The sequence below is a fragment of the Lepisma saccharinum genome, chromosome 4, assembly GCF_977018435.1.
Source record: "Lepisma saccharinum chromosome 4, izLepSacc3.1, whole genome shotgun sequence".
NCBI lineage: Eukaryota > Metazoa > Arthropoda > Insecta > Zygentoma > Lepismatidae > Lepisma > Lepisma saccharinum.
In genome coordinates this window covers 54,758,280-54,777,595 of record NC_139232.1, presented here as the reverse complement: position 1 = coordinate 54,777,595, position 19,316 = coordinate 54,758,280, and the positions used below count along the sequence as shown (strand labels likewise).

The 19,316-nt window shown below is 40.4% G+C and overlaps 1 protein-coding gene across 2 annotated transcripts in view; it reads left to right on the top strand.

Annotated features, from left to right (window-relative positions):
- Positions 1 to 19,316, top strand: part of LOC145987156 (deoxynucleoside triphosphate triphosphohydrolase SAMHD1-like) — a 295,372-nt gene that overhangs the window by 183,979 nt on the left and 92,077 nt on the right. For both annotated transcript variants that reach the window (XM_083121664.1, XM_083121663.1), the window contains exon 6: positions 11,758 to 12,017. In XM_083121664.1, coding sequence (XP_082977790.1) covers positions 11,758 to 12,017 — 260 coding nt within the window. The remainder of the gene's footprint in view (positions 1 to 11,757; positions 12,018 to 19,316) is intronic.

Sequence of the window (19,316 nt, the reverse complement as noted above, 5' to 3'; positions counted from 1 at the left end):
GAATTTAGTGTCGACGCCGAGCAGATTACTGTGAACGTGTCCGAGTTTATTTTCGATGGGCAGCAAATGCTCGACTATGGTATCCGTTACGGCAGACAACGACGGTTTGATTTTCACTTCCACGTTCAACTGCTTGTAGTTTTCGTTGAGTTCTTGTAACTTGGCACCGAAAGAAGCCAGCGTCGATTCCTGCGTGGATTCCAGCACTCCGACTTGATCTCTGATGTTGACGACGATGTTCTGAAGGTTCTCGACTTGATTCAATTTCGAGCTCTTCTCGGTAAGATCGTTCACGATGCTTCGCATCTCTGTAAACTGCGTGTGAAGGTCGGCGACGCTCTGCGAAGTGGGCAGCGTCGACACCAGCGAACTAATTTCGTCTCGAATCTGTTCCACGTTCGCCGTTTCCGTTTCTAGTCGTTTCAGCATTCGAGATATGTTCCTTTTCAAAGCGTGCAATTCTTTGGAGGTGGGGAGATTGGCCACCCTACTCTCGAGAACGCTCAAAGAAATTTTGATGTCGTTCGATTCGGATAGTGCCGTCACCGCCGTTTTGAATTTTTCCAAATCTTCGCTCGAAGGCACGCTCGTCCGTAACGATTCCAAGTCACCCTGTATGTTGTCCAGTACGTGATGAAAATGAGCAAGATTGGATTCGACGTTTAAATTTTCTAAATATTCGATTTTATGCTGAACCGTGCTCAACGTGTCTTGAATGCTCGTCAACGCTCTCGCTTCAGCGTGAATATTTTTAATTTCTTCGTTGATCAATTCCAAGGACGCCTGAAGCGTAGCGATGGTGGTTTGAATGTGTTCGAAATCTTGATAGGCCTCCAATTGAATTTTTATGTTCGCGACGCTTTTACCGATGACCTGCAGTTCGTCCGACGATGGTAGGTTCGTCATGGTATCTTCCAAAGTCTGTAACTTGGATTTAATTTCTTCCAACGTGCTGGTGAATTCTTCTTGTAATTTGGAAACGACGATGTGCAAGCGTTCTACATCAATATCGTTCACCACGGTTTGAAGTTCGGAGAAATTCTTTTCGATTGCGGAAGTTCGTTCTTCGATTTCGAGTTTCAATTTTTCCAAATCTTCATTTTTCGATTGAAATTGCTGTAATTTGGCCAAATCATTTTGAAGCGAATCCACGCTCAACTGTATATTTTGAACGTTGTCGTAACAAGGTACGTCGACATAATTTTTTATGAGCGTTTTCAGTTCGGAATCGATTTTCAGAATGGGGTCGAGACATTGCGTTTGGAGCGTAGCGATTTCCGACTCTAAACTTTTGTTTAAGGTCTCCTGCAAAGCGATCAAATCGCTCCTCAACTTCTTAACTCGAACGTCCAGCATGAGAATCTCTTCTGCGTGGTCCACACGCTTGGTGTTGCCGAAAATGTCGTTAGGCATTTTTGGTTAACGGTTATTTATAATAGGATAGACGATTCGTAATTCTACGAAGAGAGGAATGAGTTTGTCGTAATCTCCGAGGAGTTCCATGTAAAAATAATCTCCTGCAGACACATCGTACGTAATGTTAGAAAGCATCTTGTCGTGCTTGATTCGAAAAATGTTCTTGCCGGTAGAAATTTTGATTTCGTCTACGTTTTCCGGATTCACGGTGATCCGAAGTTTCCCGTCGATCGGAATTTCGTAGAAATGTAAATTGTTATTGATGACGTAAAACATCTTGCCCACATCGTCGTCCAATTTCGTCCAAATACTGTTGAGGTGAACGATCAGTAGACCGTTGAGTTTGGATAACATGGAAGGTAAGAGGTTATTGGAATTTGGTGGTGCACTTTCCATGTTGATCTGTTTCCGGAAACCAAAGAGATTCATTGTCCTTGTTAGTTATTTAAATTTTCTATATGCTGTGCCCCTTTGTAGATCGAATAAAAAGAAGAGAAGATTTTATCTACGGCGATGCAATTCAAAAGACTCGAACGTGTAATTATGTCATTAGATCAGGATGAAGAAGAAAAAAGTAAGAGTTGAATTTAATGAGGCCTCGTTTAGAGCGAGCTTAACGACATAATAACAACTTCCAACTTTTCATCCCCCGAGGGTTCCTCTTTTCCTCCATATGTTTTTGAAGAATGGCAAAAGACACAGCGGACTTCATGGCTATGGGGTTACAGTTAACACACGTCACATTTATCGCTTCCATTGCAGTGGCCCCACTCTCTCGTGTGGATTTGACAATCGAGAACACGTAGCTTGTTGTCTCTGGCATCCAATGCGACCTTTGTTACGCGCGTCGTGTACAAATCATGCAATTTACTTGCAATGCGATGATCGGTGCTAAGTTGCCTTTTACCATGAAAAAGGCATTCCTTGTAGTCTTGCATGCTAAATTTGCTGGTACTTATTTTTCCCACCCCCTTCGCTTTCTTGATCTCTTTTTCTTCTGCAATCTTTACACAGTACATTTTGGCACGAAGCCCCGCAAATTCGCTGATGTAATTACCAGCCGCTTCATCTTTGAACTTTCCTATGGTCATTTTATTTTCTCTCGAATGCAAGTGATGGCCTGATGGTAAGTTGCTAAAATCAAACAGATGCTTCATCTTAGTCAGATCATGTTCGAGGCTTGGTGTGTTTTGGATTAGAAAAATGAAGCTATCCGTGTCAATGTAACATATTTGGATGTTATCTCCATAAAAAGGTTGAAACTGATCGTAGTACGATTGGTACATCTGCAATTTAGAGAGTTCAAGGACGGTGGCACCTATGGCAATCGGCTTGTTGAGCATCACTTGCTTCTTGTTCTTCTCGACGAATACTAGATTCTCGTCGAAAATGGTGAAGTTTTTGAAGTAGGGGGACGCGACGATCTTCTCAAATTTCTTTTCGTCCGTGACCAACGTTGCGTCGATGTAATTACGCACGTTTTCCATCGTCTTGCCGTAGATGGCGTTGATAAACAGTTTGTACAGATCCTTGTCTGCAGGCGATGTCGATTGCGATCTGCGTTGTGTGTTCTCGGCTATGTAGGGTTCGAGCCACCTACTCTGTCGGAACTTCAATCCTCTATGTACTTTCTTCAACTGCAAGTTGTGACTTACGTAAAATTGGAGGAGTCGGTAGTGCAGAACGTAATTCCTCTTGTTCTCCATGCTTAGTATGAGTTTTGGCTCCGATGATCCTCCAGGTGGCTTCTCTTTGGTGGGGGCCAGGGCCATTCCGTGATGTTTCTCGTGAAGCGTTTCGGGATAATCGAGATCCACTTCCAAGAAACAGCCCCACTCGTTATCTTCGCTCCAGTTGAGAAAATCCTCACAGGAGAGTTCCTTTTCGGTCATCCACGCGTAGTCGCTGATGGGAAGACACTGGGACATGGACTGGCCGTACAGGTTGTTGACATCCCAGTAGACGATGTAGGTGTTGGGCTTCGATGCATCGTAACCAGGCGTATGAGGATTGTTTGCCCGAGCATGGCGTCGGGGACATTGGACGATGCCACCGCGTATCGCACTCTCCATGAAGGCATACTGTTCCTTCTCTGCGATGAGGCCCAGTTCCACGTTGGTGTATTTCATCATCGATTCCCAAGTCAATCCCGGCGTCGTGAAGAAATACGCAGGATCCAACTTGTAGATCGAGATGCATCTCTTGCGAAACGATTCGAAAATGTCCATGAGGAGAGTCACGTCCAATTTGAGATAGAGATCGTGATAATCACGAAAAGTTTGGCAATTGAAGGCCGTCCACACACTACGAGCGTGTTCGTAGTCCTCTTCGGAACAGACGTCCTCCGTGAGATGAGAATAAAATGCCTCCCGGGGTGGAAGTTCCGTCTCGTCAAATTTGTCGAAATCGTTGACGTACTCGTAGGGGTAGACGCCCTTGCGACGCAACAGATTCAAATTTTCATCTCTCCCCGAAAAACATATTTGCTTGGTGGCCACAAGATCTTCGTCGCCAAGTTGAGCTGCAAGGGTGGCCAGGCTGGAGGACAGAAAATTGTAAGAGTCTAGGATTCGCACTTCCACACTTCCTCCAGCCTGGAGAGGGATCCACACCCTTACAGCAATATACTTCTCGCTCGTTCTCGGAATGATGCTGATTCGAGTCGTGATGTTGTAGAGCTCTTTGACGAACAGATGCGTGTCGTACTTCTCCGTGTAGTGAAGAAACACGGCAACGAAATGCGACTCCTTAATCTTGAGATTGCACGAATTACAGATCGTGCTCAGGAATAATCCATTCTGGTGGTCATGGTGCACGACCTTGTGATTTTCGGGGGTGAAAGCCTGGTTACACTCCGCGCATCTTGTCGCCGCGTCATGTCTCCGCTGTTGTTCCGTCGTGAGAGCAGGTGGAGAAACGTAAGAGCCTTTCAGGCTGGGTGCAAGTTCTCTCGCGCATTCCGCTATCTTCTTAACAAAATGTTTTGCCGCATCGGGTCCGCAATACAGGATGACATCATTTAATTTTTCTCCGTAGATGGAGAAACTGCAAGGCTCGTGGTGAAAAATTTGTATCGTGCTTGAGGTAGAGGGATCAGGGTTGCAAGACGTCATGGGAACTTGGAAGCTTTCAAAGTCGGCATAAAGGACAGCGGGATGGTGGAGAAGAGCCTGGTGTTTCTGAAATTTCATCTTGGTTCCGGGTTCCGGCATGACATCTTCGGGTTCTGCATTCACGGAGCCAAAACACTTGTGCTGTTCTTTCATCTTCTTACCCCCGCGAAAAATTCTCAAACACCGATCGCAAATTTCGATCTTATCGTGATGCTTGCTCATCTGTCTTCCTACTAATCGTGAGAAATTCCGTATCAAACTGTAACGGCCATCTACAAGCAAGAGTCGAATTACATTATTCTGGCTTCTAGCAGGTCTTAACACACGAATGTTGTCGCAATCGTCAACCCCAAACACAAAAATATCGATATCTTCTTTTTTTTCCTCTCTATAGTTTTTTAAAAATTGATCGATCTCATTCACGGGCACAGGATAGGAAATTCCTCGCATGACATTCTTGTATTTCCTCTCGTATCGTCTGTAATTGGACAGGCGTTGGGGGTTAACATTATTAGCTGGGTGTAATGCGGCGATGACAGACCATAGGAAACTCTTCTCATCATTACTTTGTATGTTTAACACTGCATTTTGCTTTTTTTTTGCTTGTTTTTTTTAGCACTACGTAAGGGTTTGAAATTGCACACTCGAAGCTGTAACGTGTGGCTGCTCCCGCAAAGGGTCCATCCACTTCCTCTACCTTCAAACGCTTCTGGTTTTTGTGTCAGGTGCTCAAATAGCCCTGTCACTATCTCGTCCAGATCCTTGTGATTGCCCTCATGCAAGTCTTCGCACCCTACGTAAAAGCTGAAAGTGCTTGTCTTGGATGAGACAACTTTCTCATACATGAGGGTCAAGACGAGATGAATTTTAATTGAAACATTGACGAGGCAATCACGTAATTGATCAACTACCAGAGATTTCACATTGTCGAGGAAGGTGCTCGGCTCACATTTTTCGTCACCTCCGGATTTATACGTCATGATGCGTGCACTTTTATTCAAAGCACCGCCTTCATGCGCATCAATGCGAGATTTCTTTGCCGGGGGGCGACATCATTTTCAGGTAGACGACATTTTTTCAAATGCCTGGCAATATTGGGTTTAGAAATTAATTTTCCACAGTTACGACATGCCACTTTCCCGCAAAGACCGGAGGGACCTGGTTGCGATTCCATTTTTTCCTCTGTTATTTATATATATATACGGAGAAATTTTTGGGGGGGGTTGTGGTGATGGTGGTAGGGGAAAGCGCACTGAAACAGAAGGAAAAAAATAGATAAAAAAAACTGAAAAGTGCTAGATATTTTTTCCTTACACAAAAAATGCATATATATTAGACGCGAACAGTGTGTGCACTGTTGTAGGAGGTGTGTGTCAATTTTTATGACTCCTCTCAATATGTGTGTGTGTGTGTCAGACGCAAAACAAAAAAATATATATCGTGAAAACAAAATAAAACACACTTGAAAAAAAACTTACCTTTCAAGAGAGATAGAGAGACTTCAAAAAACTTGTAGCTCACTAAAACTTCCACGATGATATATGTATACTGTCAGACAAACAATTAAGAATACTGAACTGCCACGATTGACGTTCACCTTTCAAGAAAGATAGAGAGACTTCAAAATAAAACTTGTAGCTCACTAAAACTTCCACGATGATATATATGTATACTATCAGACAAACAATTAAGAATACTGAACTGCCACGATTGACGTTCACTATGATAATGATGTACAAAAAGAGAAACTAGTGTGTTATATAGGAACGGGGAGTTTGTTGCCGTTTGTGGTTGCCGAGGGTGGAGTCGTCCACTGCGGAAGCGGATGGCAATAAACACCGTTGACAGTTCCACCTCATGCGTGTTTGTCATGGTATTCGATTATTTTTTCTCAACCAGATTTATTTCGGGCGGAAGTAGATGCGAGATGATTAGGTTCGGGGAGTTTGTTGCCGTTTGTGGTTGCCGAGGGTGGAGTCGTCCACTGCGGAAGCGGATGGCAATAAACACCGTTGACAGTTCCACCTCATGCGTGTTTGTCATGGTATTCGATCATTTTTCCTCAACCAGATTTATTTCGGGCGGAAGCAGATGCGAGATGATTAGGTTCGGGGAGTTTGTTGCCGTTTGTGGTTGCCGAGGGTGGAGTCGTCCACTGCGGAAGCGGATGGCAATAAACACCGTTGACAGTTCCACCTCATGCGTGTTTGTCATGGTATTCGATTATTTTTTCTCAACCAGATTTATTTCGGGCGGAAGTAGATGCGAGATGATTAGGTTCGGGGAGTTTGTTGCCGTTTGTGGTTGCCGAGGGTGGAGTCGTCCACTGCGGAAGCGGATGGCAATAAACACCGTTGACAGTTCCACCTCATGCGTGTTTGTCATGGTATTCGATCATTTTTCCTCAACCAGATTTATTTCGGGCGGAAGCAGATGTGAGATGATTAGGTTCGGGGAGTTTGTTGCTGTTTGTGGTTGCCGAGGGTGGAGTCGTCCACTGCGGAAGCGGATGGCAATAAACACCGTTGAGGCTTCGCATAGGATTATCGATTTATGTTTCATGGAATAATCTACGTAAGATTCCAGCATCGAGAACAAACAACGTTGATTGAATTTTTGGCAGCATTTGCAATACAAATCCAAACTCGTGACGATTTTCGCCGCCACGCACCCCTGGCGAGGTTATAGGGGCCAGGAATCCTAAAAAACAACAATTATTATTATTTGTTTGTTTGCGTCACAATACGGAAATAATAAAAGGCAGGCGCGCGCGTGTGGCACATCGTCCCCCCCGAGAGAGGTTTACAAAGGTCACGATATATAAACATTTTTGGTCCCCCGGGGTTGGAAAATTACGATAAGGTGCATTCATCCTTCAAAGGATGAGAGGATGAGAGGATAAGAGGATGAGAGGACGAGAGGATGAGAGAATGAGAGGATGAGAGGATGAGAGGATGAGAAGATGAGGGGATGAGAAGATGAGAGTGCATCTTTCACTCATCACTGCTTTTCTGCGCCGTGAAACATCGTCAGCGCAATAAATAAGGCGCGGAACGTGGGGAGAAAGTGATACACACGCGGGCGTGTGTGTGCGTGTGTGTGGCACATCGTTCCCGAAAGAGAGAGGTTTACAAAGGTCACGATATACAAACATTTGACCGGGACTTGGAAAATTACAATAAGATGCATTCATCCTTCAAGGATGAGAGGATGAGAGGATGAGAGGATGAGAGCTCATCTTTCACTCATCACGGCTTTTTTTGCGCCGTGAAACATCGTCAGCGCAATAAATGAGGCGTGGAACGTGGAGAGAAAGTGAGTTTTTGAGGTTTTGGCGGTCGTGGGGTCAAGAAATCAAAGTTGTTGTCAAAGGTACATATTGACAACTACTAACCCCTAACCTATCATCCTCCTATACGGTGAATCAACCGTTTTCAATGTTCCAAGAGTAGCAGTGTCAATTTCTTGCTTTGCACTGAGGAGTCGCCAGAACTACCGCGAAAGGGATTAGGCGGGAAAGTGAAATTTTTCCGGTTAATCCGTTTCGCGGTTGTGCATTTTGCGCTTATTCCTTCGCGGTTTTCCCGTTCGCGTTTAAACAATTTCTCGCTCTATCTTTTCGCTCTTGTTCCTTTCGTGCTCAGTTCGTTTCGCTCTAATTTCATTCGCGGTTATTCCTTCCGCGCTTATTCCGGTGTTAAATTTTGGTTTCGCGATTAATCCGTTTCGCGGTTATTCCGCTGTTCTATTTTGGTTTCGCGAATAACCCGTTTCGCGGTTGTTCTTTTCGCGCTTATTCCGGTATTCAATTTTGGTTTCGCGGTTGTTCTTTTGACCCTTATTTAGGTGTCGAAATTTGGTTTCGCGCTTAATCTGTTTCGCGGTTATTCCACCACCCCGCTCTGAGAACTGAAAGATTTCGGTTTGAGATGTACAATGATAGCAGTTTGTCAGTAGCGTAACTAATACGCTCTGTCCCCCCCCCCCCACCCCCGGGGCAACTTTCAGTTCCACTTTAAGCTTGACGGCCACTGAGACGCGGAGGAACGCGCCAACAGAAAGCAAGAGAACTTCTGTTGTCTGCTTCTATTCAAATAAAATGGTGTAACGCCCACTACAGGGAAACGTGCGGAACCGAAGTGCGGAATTTCCATGTCAGAAGCCTGCAGGTTATTTTCAAGCTTATCGCACATTCAGACGCCGGAAATGCGTCTGTTGGGTTCTGTTGTCGTGTTTGTTTCTCCGAGTCTTAGTGGGTTTCAAGATTAAAGCCGGCTTTAGGCGAAAGCATTTCGTTTAACATTCTTGCTAGCATAATGCTATGTAAATGCTTCCAAAAATTTTATAGCAGATTGTACTTTGCACGAAAGCGTTTCATGGGACACTCGGCTGCATTTCGGTTAGCATTTTGTGATTGCAATTGTGAAGAGCTAAATAACATTCGTTCGAAACTTATTTGTTCACAAGAAAATTTGTTCAAACTTATTGGTTTAAACCGGGATCTTCCGCGGCAACAACGACTCAATAATTAAGTTTCAACAATCTTGTGAAAAGCTAGAATGGTTTTGCCTGATAACGCTGGTAACGCCTGCAAATTACCGCGAAATAAAGTTCTATACCTTAGGACGTCAAGTTCAAAATACCAAATTTACAGATCACAACATCCACTATCAATAATAGCAACACCAATCCAATTGTCGGACACATGCGGAATTCCCCCCCCCCCCCTCTGAAATGAAAGAATTAAACATTTATGCACTATCGCGATTAACCGAAACACAAAAGAGAGTGAATGTAAAAGAACGGTAATATATATACAAAGAAACAATAAGTCAATTTATTGAGTTAACCAGACACACATAAGTTACATGCTCTAATTGCCAGTCAGCTGATTTAAGAGAACGCGTAAAGAATTTTTGAAAGAACTTGATTTAAGCAATTAATTGAAAAGCAATTGCATTTGTTTACATTAAAAATAACGTTATGGTGCACCACTGAATTTCTTACCTTAATTTTAATTCAACGCTAACTCAGCTATTTCAACAGCACTCAGATTCGTGCTATATAGAACACAATAGTTAGTGTAATCTCTTAATGCTATTGAGATCATGCATGCAAACAATTCTCAAATGCTTAGGCAAATCACATATCATTTTTATGTTCAAATATACATTAATAAATGCCTCCAGGGATTATGTACATATCCAGTCCTATTTACTTGAAGAACCCCAAGAAGAACCTGTTAGATTTTCAATCTGCACAAATGATATTGGGAAGCAACAAATTTACTCGTATAAGTTAGATTGCAAAATCGAAGCATACAAGAATCTGCGTCACGTGAACATTCATACGCGCAGAAGCAACCTTTATTCAAAAATGTCAATTATCTCTTCACTAAAACAATCCGTATGTATCTTATAACTCGTTTTGAGCAATGTGCACCTTCGTAACACACGGGAGTTCTTGTTATTTTGATAAGAACACTCGAAAATCACCTTTTATTATAGATGGCGGCGTCGCCCATTTTGTTCTTTTCTATTATTCTATCTGCAGCGCTACGTCTTCAAGCAACAACTAAATTGCACCAAGTTCACTCGAAATTCCGTATCAAATAGTGGAAATGAAATAAAACTTACTGCTTTTCTTCAGGGCGCAATTCGGCATCGAAATTCCAGAAAGAAAACTCTTAAGCAATGTGCACCTTACCTGCCTGGCCAGTTACTTATTTTGGCAACCAGAATCCCAGGTTCAACTTTTTCTCTTCAGAATTCGGTGGCGAAGACCTGCTTCCTCGATTCTTTGTAGCCGATATATAACACTTCAAATGCCCGTCAGACTGAATAATCATTTATTCTTCGGGCGATGCAAAAGTTCCGGCAAACGTGCAAAATTAGCGTCTGCACTCTTTTTTCCACCACCGGCATCCCTTGACCACCTTCCCGCGCTCTCTTCTCTTTCTTCCTCTTCTTCTACTACTCGTTCCCCCCATCCTTTTGTGCACAGCACGATTGTCTTTGACAAATCACCAATTTACATGTTTGAGAAACCAAACGTTAACATGCATGTGTACGTGTTAAGAATCCTTTTGTAATGCATATTCAAATAAACTTTTTACTTTTTGCTATACGTCGATACTTAGATGAAAACGCTGGCCGGCACTTCAAAATGTCCCTGTGCATAAGCAAACCGCAAGCAAATCGGATTTCAAACAAAGGAATGGCAAGTATGATAATTTCAAAACCAAGTTAAGTGGCATGGGGCTTAATCAACAATGGAACTTACTTTGTTAGGCAGCTGACAATTAGTTGAGGCGTAAATCGAGCATTTACAATTTAAATATGCACACCAGCCAGAGCCATCTAGCGACTCTTCGCGTAACCACGCAAGCAACCAAGTTTTATTACTGCATTAACCTTCCACCTGTCCTGAATTCTCCACACTATAAGAGTGCATCGTCTTTGGACGTGAGTTGAGAGTTATTTTATTCCAGCATGCACGCACGAAACTCAAACAACCAAAATGCCTTATGACAACTCGTCATACAATGTATAATGCATACAGCACGAAATGCACATCGAGTTACACCATCTATGGTGAGTGCACGGTGTATACAATTGAAACAACTAATATATTCTTCCATATGTGTACAGTAAAGCATGTATTTAATTATCGCCATTTTTTTTGTACGTAATAAGGTTTCATGGGAAACGTTTTTCCTCCCGGTTCAATAGTTATTGGCTTTGAAAAATATGAAGTGATACATTGTTAACATCTCATGCGGCCACCATTACATCTGCACTCGTGACCTAGAGGTCGCTTCAGATTGCTTATGCTACGAAAAATGCTAAAGAAATAGGACGGGTTCTATCCTTGAGAAATGCAATGAAATTTGCCATGGTATCTGAAATGCCATATACTACGTATTTCACTTTACATGGTAGCATTTTGGTCATGGCATAAATGTTAAGTCACACTAACCATGGATTCAATAGTTTCCTTATGTGATTGGTGATGCCCTTACCGGGGCGTTGCTGCAGGTTGTATGGCGTTACCTGGGAGGCAGGCTGGGAAGGGTGGCGTCAAACGCCACATTGTACGTATCGAAGCTTGAAGCCTTTAAAATAACATAGCTGCTATAAATGTAATTTTAAAATTTACTCTTACGACAGCTTTGAGAGATTTAATTACATGGAAATTAAGAAATGTTATTGGTTACTCTACTCTCCAGGTGATCGCTAACAAGCAAAACGGGATTGACGTGGACAAGTGGGACTCTTTCCTCCGTGACGGACTCCACCTGAACCTGAGAACAACTTTCGATTACAGAAGGCTTCTGGAATTCTGCCGAATACAGAGAGTACAGGATGGCACCATGCAGATTTGTTTCAGAGCCAAAGAAGCCTACAACATTTACGAGATGTTTGTGAATCGAGCAACACTGCACCACAAGGCTTATCAGCATCCGGTAAAATGCTGCATAGAGGAGATGTGAGTATTCTTGTAAAATATTTTATTTCAATAATGTTTTATTCACATCCCTTACTTGAGGTTGAAAATTGCAATTATTATTATTTTGAAGCAACAAAGTAGTTGCAAATGTAAAAAAAAAACACATTTCAGCAATAATTAAAAGAGGTGCAGAAGATTCAACATTGGATGCCAAGTGAATTGTCATAGAAATATATTTCTGTATATTCACTTTATAAATGTATTTTTTGTGATGTTAGCTGAAGTGGTCTACTGCTACTCTTATTCCTTTCTTACCTGAAATAACTTTTCTTACTTTTCATAAACGGAAGATATGCGTAAGTGGTACGTAATCCTCTATATTTAATATCTGTATGTAAATCAGATTAAATTTCCACACATACAGTAAATAGCCTTATTACTTTCAAAGATATTGAAGAAACAGGTAAGATAATTTATGTAAAATGAATAATGACAAAACAACGAAAAACTATAGAATGAAAAATGTCGGACATCCTCCGAACAGAGATAGTCTTCATCTTGTCTCTCAAGTTAATTAAGTTATAAATAAATAAAATTTGTTATTAGTTCTTCGTTTTCTATTCCCGTTGTATAAACTCTGTTTTCCTCTGCACTTAAAATATTTTTCCATTCCCTTATTACCAATCCTGCGTAAGTATCCAGTTTTGCAAAATTAATATATTTCACATAGTCATCCAGTTATTCTACATTACTATTACATACAGCTTCGTTTTTATTAAAAAAGAAAAATCAAATCCATATCGAATTCATACATAATTACACATAACTCCAAACGTAAGATCGAATCTACAAAACAAGTGAAAAGCCTCCCCGATGGCGCAGTGGTTACGTCGTAGTCTTGTAATCTCGATTCGATACCCGGTGGATAGTGGTTCGGATCCCACTTTAAACTGTAGGTTCAGTCCCAATTAGCCTTACTGTGCATAAAGTGGACTTAAAGCACCAACTTCACAAAACAAGTGAAGATTGATGGACAAGAACAACTTTGAAGAAGTTCACACTACCCAGCATTTTGAAATTTATTTTTTTGCGGCAAAAGGTGTGATAGGTGATCGTAACTAATTTTTTGTCGCTCAACACGAATCCGTTGTCCGTTTCTACGTATCACGTCACGTTTTCTCGCAATAGGTACACCGAAATTAGATATATATTGCATATAATAATAAAAAGTACTGACAAAATTGAATATATGTGTGGAAATATTTACAGAGAAACATAATGATATTTTCAAACAGTCTACGACATATGTATTCCACTATTGTTTTGAATGAAGGCCAAATCAACATAAGTTTCATCGATAAAGTGCCAGTACCTGCGGTAGAACCAGGATCTCTTGATTCATATAGATGCTGATATACATACGTGCCATTCGTGATTTCTGTGCTCTGGCAAGAAAGTGTTAGCAAAGAATTCACGAAGAAGCCAATTTATATGTAAAACAACACCAGAAAATGCTATTGCAGGGAAAAATTGTACTCACCTTAATGTGAACAGTCGTAGATGTTCCCTTGGAATGACCGCCAGGCTGCCAAGCGTCTGACTGCTGCATGTTTGCCATCTCTTTTCAAACACCAACAGTAGTCGGCCATCATTGGTACATCCCACCTCCCATGGTATCTTCTTTCTGCTTCCTTGATGTCTTGGTGAAACCTCTCTCCCATCTCTTCACTAACAGCCCCAAGATTTTCGGGAAATGATCGAGATGAGAATGAGAGCAGTGCAGTTTCAGGCTCATTCTACACCCCAACTGTCTCATGCGATCCAACATCGTTTTCACTATTGTTTCGTACTGTTCATCCTTTACATTTCCTAGGAACTTCGTCATGACGTCCCTTATTGAAATCCATGCAGCATGCTCAACGGCATTCATCGTCTGTTCAAAGTTTCGGTCTTTCCGTAGCTTTCTAATTTGTGGCCCATCAAAAATGCCTTTCTTGACTTTTGCATCTGATAAATGTGGAAACTTGCTTGCAATGTACTGAAAACCGTAGCTACTTTTGTCCAAGGGCTTAACAAACTGCTTCATGATTCCCAGTTTGATGTGTAGCGGTGGCAAAATAACTTCTTGTGGGTCAACTAAGGCAGCATTTGTAACATTTTTACACCCGGTGTCAACACTTGTTTCTTGGGCCAGGTAGGTGTAGACCAATGTGTGTCCCTAGCTCTGCTGTCATATTTGATTTTGTCCAAAACAGTTTACATTGTGATGTAATTTTTGTTTTAGTGAAACGGAATGTGCCAGAGGTATTGAAGCTAGAATGTTGCCGTTATGAAGTATACAGCCTTTAAGCTCCTTTTAGAGGAATCCACAAACAGTCTCCAATCTTCCGGCTTGTAATCTTCACTCACCAGCTGTTCTATCAGTCCTGGAATGTCACAGCAGTAGGTCAGATCATCTTCTTTCTTTAAATACTTCCTGAACTCCTTATCTCTATGTCTATACCAAGAAAAGGTAGTTCCAGGCGCAAGAATATTTTTTTTCTTTCAATCGTGACAATAGCAGTTCATTTTTTTCCTTCGTGAAACCGAGGTCTCGTATCAGATTACTCAATTCCGCCTGGTTAAACAATTCTGGGCTTACTGCTTCTGTGGCTGGTGAGTATCAACTTGCTCGTTTTCGGAATTTGAGGAAGCTTCAGAGTCAGGTAAACTGTTAGTAGGTGAAGGTATTGGAATTTCTGGTCCATGAGGAACGGGTCTCAACGCCGACTTTATATTCTGGTACACAATACTGTCCTTGTTTTTCTTATTAAATCCAGCTGTTTTACACAGGAAATAGTAGCAGTCACTGATATGATCCTGGGGCTCGCGCCAAACCATCCCTATCCCGAATGGAAGGGCCTTACGTTTCTTTCGCTGTTATTGCAAAGCAACACCGAGCCACAATGACACACTTTCAGACAGTAAATGGCAATCAACACGAAAACTAGACGTGACACAAACAAACCAATGACATTTCTATAATCAGGAGACCTTATTTCCTTAAAATCACCTATGACATGCTTTGCCGCAAAAATCATGCTGGGTAGTGATCCAATACATATTCCTCAAATGAGTACACACAGCAGAACCTTCAGTACCACATCTAACTTGATTGAAATGAAAGAATGCTATTAAATGCTATTAAAAGGCTAGAGAATGGCATTGATTTAATACCAGCTTGGTCAATTAAATATGGTGGGAATTCGTTAATATGTCAAATTCATAAATTGTTTAATATGGAATAAAGAAGAAATTCCTCAACAGTGGAAAGAATCCATCATCGTTCCGCTGTTTTTAAAAGGTGATAAGCAAACTGCAATAATAGTCCAGGAAACGAATTCAAAAAATGGGTGGTTGTTGGAAACAATTCGGGGAAAGCTGAATTTTGGTGTATTGTTAGACCATCATAAGAGATGTATTTTCTTATGCCCTTTCCCTGGAGCTTCTCCCCCATACGTCCCCCTGAACATTCAGTATGCAGTTTTTCAGAAAATCGTGAATATCTCTGAAACTAATAGACATATCGGGACGTTCTTATTTCAGTTTCAGTGCCAACATTACTCTCTACAAATTTGGTCCTCTTCATGATTTATATTCCCAACGGTTTTTGAGTAATTTTAAGACAAAGTGAAAAAAATGTAAATTTTTATACTTTATTTTTTCTTTTTCGCACCTCATTTTCGTTACGAATGACAATATTGAAAAATTATCCGAATAGAAGTTGTATAGTATAAAATTATATTTCATTCGATATAAATAATGACAAGCTTGCTACAAAATTTGTTGTGAAAAGTTTGAACGCTCGCGTGCTTTCACTCACTATGTGCGCTCTCCTACTGTAACATATGGACTTTATAATGATAAACCATGAATCATGTTCTAGCAAAACTAGTCATGTCATTGTAAGATCATGACGACTTACATGTACAGTAAGATTCTTACGTAATGTCTAATAAATAGCCTAAGTACTTGATAATGTGTGTTTGTTAATAATTATAAACACGTAAAAGTACGAAGCAAGGTGTCAGACTCGGGGTTTGACAGTTGAAATAGTCTAAGTGGATGCGTTGAAATACATAAGTAGAAAGTCGATATTATTTTCGAAAACATGGAAATGTTTAACACGCCAACTGTTTTGCAATTTTCGGGAAATGTTGCTGAGAACTGGCAAAAATGGAAATATAAGTTGGGCACTTATTTAATCACGTCAGAAAAAGTGAGAACCCCGACAAGGTAAAAGTGGCAGTATTGTTAAATCTTATAGGACATCTATAGGAGATCAGGAACTTGAAGTGTACAATACGTTCAAGTTTGAAAATGAAGAAGACAAAAAAAATTCAAATTGTTGTAAAGAAATTCGACAAATACTGTCAACCTCGGAAAAATGTAGTATTTGAACGCTACAAATTCTTCTCATGCAGCCAAAAGGTCGATCAATCTTTTGACAGTTACCTAACAACGCTAAAAACTTTAGCAACCACATGTGGATTAGGAGACCAAGAAAGCAGTCTAATTCGTGACAGAATAGTGCTAGATCTACGAGATGCTATTCTACAAGAAAGGTTACTAAGGGAGCCGACATTAACAATCGAGAAAGCAGCAACTATGTCCGAGCAGCTGAAGCAAGTAAGTAGCAATTCAGAATCCTGTGGAGTAATGAAGATGTTCCAGTTAGTGTCGACTCTGCCAGAAGAAATAATCGAAGCACAGGCGAGAAGAAAGGAGGAAAGAAGAAAGTGCTCCATATGAGTTTAAAAAATGTGGTAAAATTTATGTGAAAGGTAAGTGTTTTAAATATGGAAAAATTTCCAATTAGTGCAAGGGCAATAATCACTTTGCAGTGGGGTGCACTGTTACGAGAAATGATAAGATAAGGCAATTGTATCAGGTGCAAACACACAGTGAATGAAGTGATGAGCATGAATCATGCTTGTATGTTTATATAGTGCAGCAAAGTGTTAATTTAAGTACAGGTAAGAAATCGAATAATTTTTAAAGTCAATTGAAATCGTGGAAAATAGAAATCCAAGTGGAAGGTACAAATATAGAATTTAAGCTAGACACAGGCAGCGAAACTAATATATTACCTCAGAGGTACTATAAAAACAAAGTGCAAGAAATAAATTGAACGTTGAAAGAAACTTCAACGTTGCTTATGTCATATGGAGGTAAAAGATAAAACCTGTAGGTATTACTAGTAATAAGTGTAAAACAGAAAAAGTAGTAAATGTACCTGCATAATTTTAACATTGTGCAAAATCAAACAATACCACTGTTAGGTTTTGTAGGTCATTTTTCACGAGACAAAAATATTCTCTCAACTTTCAATTCTAAGAGTTCTAGAACATAGAGGAGCTTCACACGAAGCTGCAATCACCAAAAGAAATTGCTTGCGAACAACGTTTTCAGCGAAGCGTACACGAGATCAAAGTGGCCGTTATACGGTTAGGCTGCCATTACTTAAGGATCGTTCAGTGTTAAGTGATCCTCACACTCTGCATTAACTCGCTTTCACCAATTGGAAACGAGGTTTCAACGTCAACCACAGTTGAAGGCTGACTATACAGAATTTATACAAGAATATTACCAGTTGGGACACGTGATGATGTACAAACAAATGACAGCACCTTTTTACATGTAGTACTCGAATATTGAATTATGCATTCCTTTTCTGAAATGAAAGGGTGTCCTATGATAGTCATTTCACCCTGTGTATGTCTAAAGAACTGTAAATAATCGTCTACTTCCTTTCTAGCGATTTTTTGCGAGGTTAAAGCCCAATTTTGTGGTTGTTACAGAAAAGTGGTCATCTGTTCCAATACATGTTCTTAAACAATAAACGCTGAGACGTGAAATACGTCACATTTTTTTTTCGACGTTTGGAGCATACTGCGATTCAGGAAATTTTAAGAGATACACGTACATGTCTTGAGTGCTACACAAAGAGCCTTAAGCATCTTATTAATATTTAGTAAAGTTCAATTTGATTCTGAATATATTTAGGGGATGGTGGAGTGGGTGCAATTTACCCCGAAAAAAATTTACTGCTTTTACATTAAAAATTATATTTTTTTCCCGAAAGTATCAGAAGCAAGTCGGGAATTCTTGCCACGAGAATGAAACATATATCCGGCAATATGCATGTTCAAACCATAACTTTCCGGCGTTGTCTAAGTGGGGGCCTCATGAAATTTAAATTTCGTAAAAAATATAGTTTTATTTAACATTCATCTTCTTCTTCTACTTGATAAATGAAAATTAAGTTTACTCGACCATGGGCGTTTTGTCTGGTGTGTACGAAAGAAAACGAGATATAAGTTTTAACTCTAATGTTCATAGTTTCCGAGATAACAATTTTGGGAATTTTGAATTTCCCGTTAAAAAGAATGTTTTTTATATTAGAAAATATTTTTCTACGAAAGTGTCATCAGTAAGTGCAAAATTCTTGCTACGAGAATAAAAAAACATATTAGGCAATACGCGTTGCCTATGTAGGGGCCCAACGAAATTAAAATTTTGTAAAGAAAAAATAAGATTATTAACTTTCGTCTTCTTCTTCTATTTGGTTAATGCAAATTGGATCTTTTCAACAGTAGGCGTCTAGCTGAGACTGTACTGAAAGAAACAAGCTATAATTTGTAACTATGGCATTCGTAGTTACGGATATATAAAGCTTAATTTAAAACCTTGCGCAATCTTAAACTTCCCACTGAAAACGCGCTCTGCATTTAAGGGTCTACCTTTACTGTGCGCTAGGGCCTTGCAATAACAAGTTGAAATTTTGACACATTAGAGGAAGATCTAGTTATGTAGTGTATGCAACTTGGCTTGAATATATCTTATCTCTTTTGTGCTACACCATTTCAAAACTCCACTATTCTCCTGTGATTTTTTCATTTCTTGCATATTCAACCACATATAATATGGATTGGGTGATATGTATGAAGACGACATAATGTGTGCATTCTAAGCTCACATCAGGATTACTAGAATAATTAATGCCACCTTCCTGGTTGGATTACAGTTGTAACAGCAGGCACACAAAATATGCATTTTTTGCCACGTAAGGCTTTTTAAGGCATAATTTGGAGTATTTTATTTGCTAACGTAAACAAGCTGAGGGTATTTTGATGCAATACACGTATTCCTTGGTGAGAGGATTGTTTGGTGTGTAAATATCACTAGTCTGTGATCAATAGTTTCAAAGTTATTGAGTCCTGAAGTTAACTCTGAGGCTCATTTCTCATATTTGGATCACATTTTCTGTTGCGCACCACCTTCTTCCACAGGCTATAA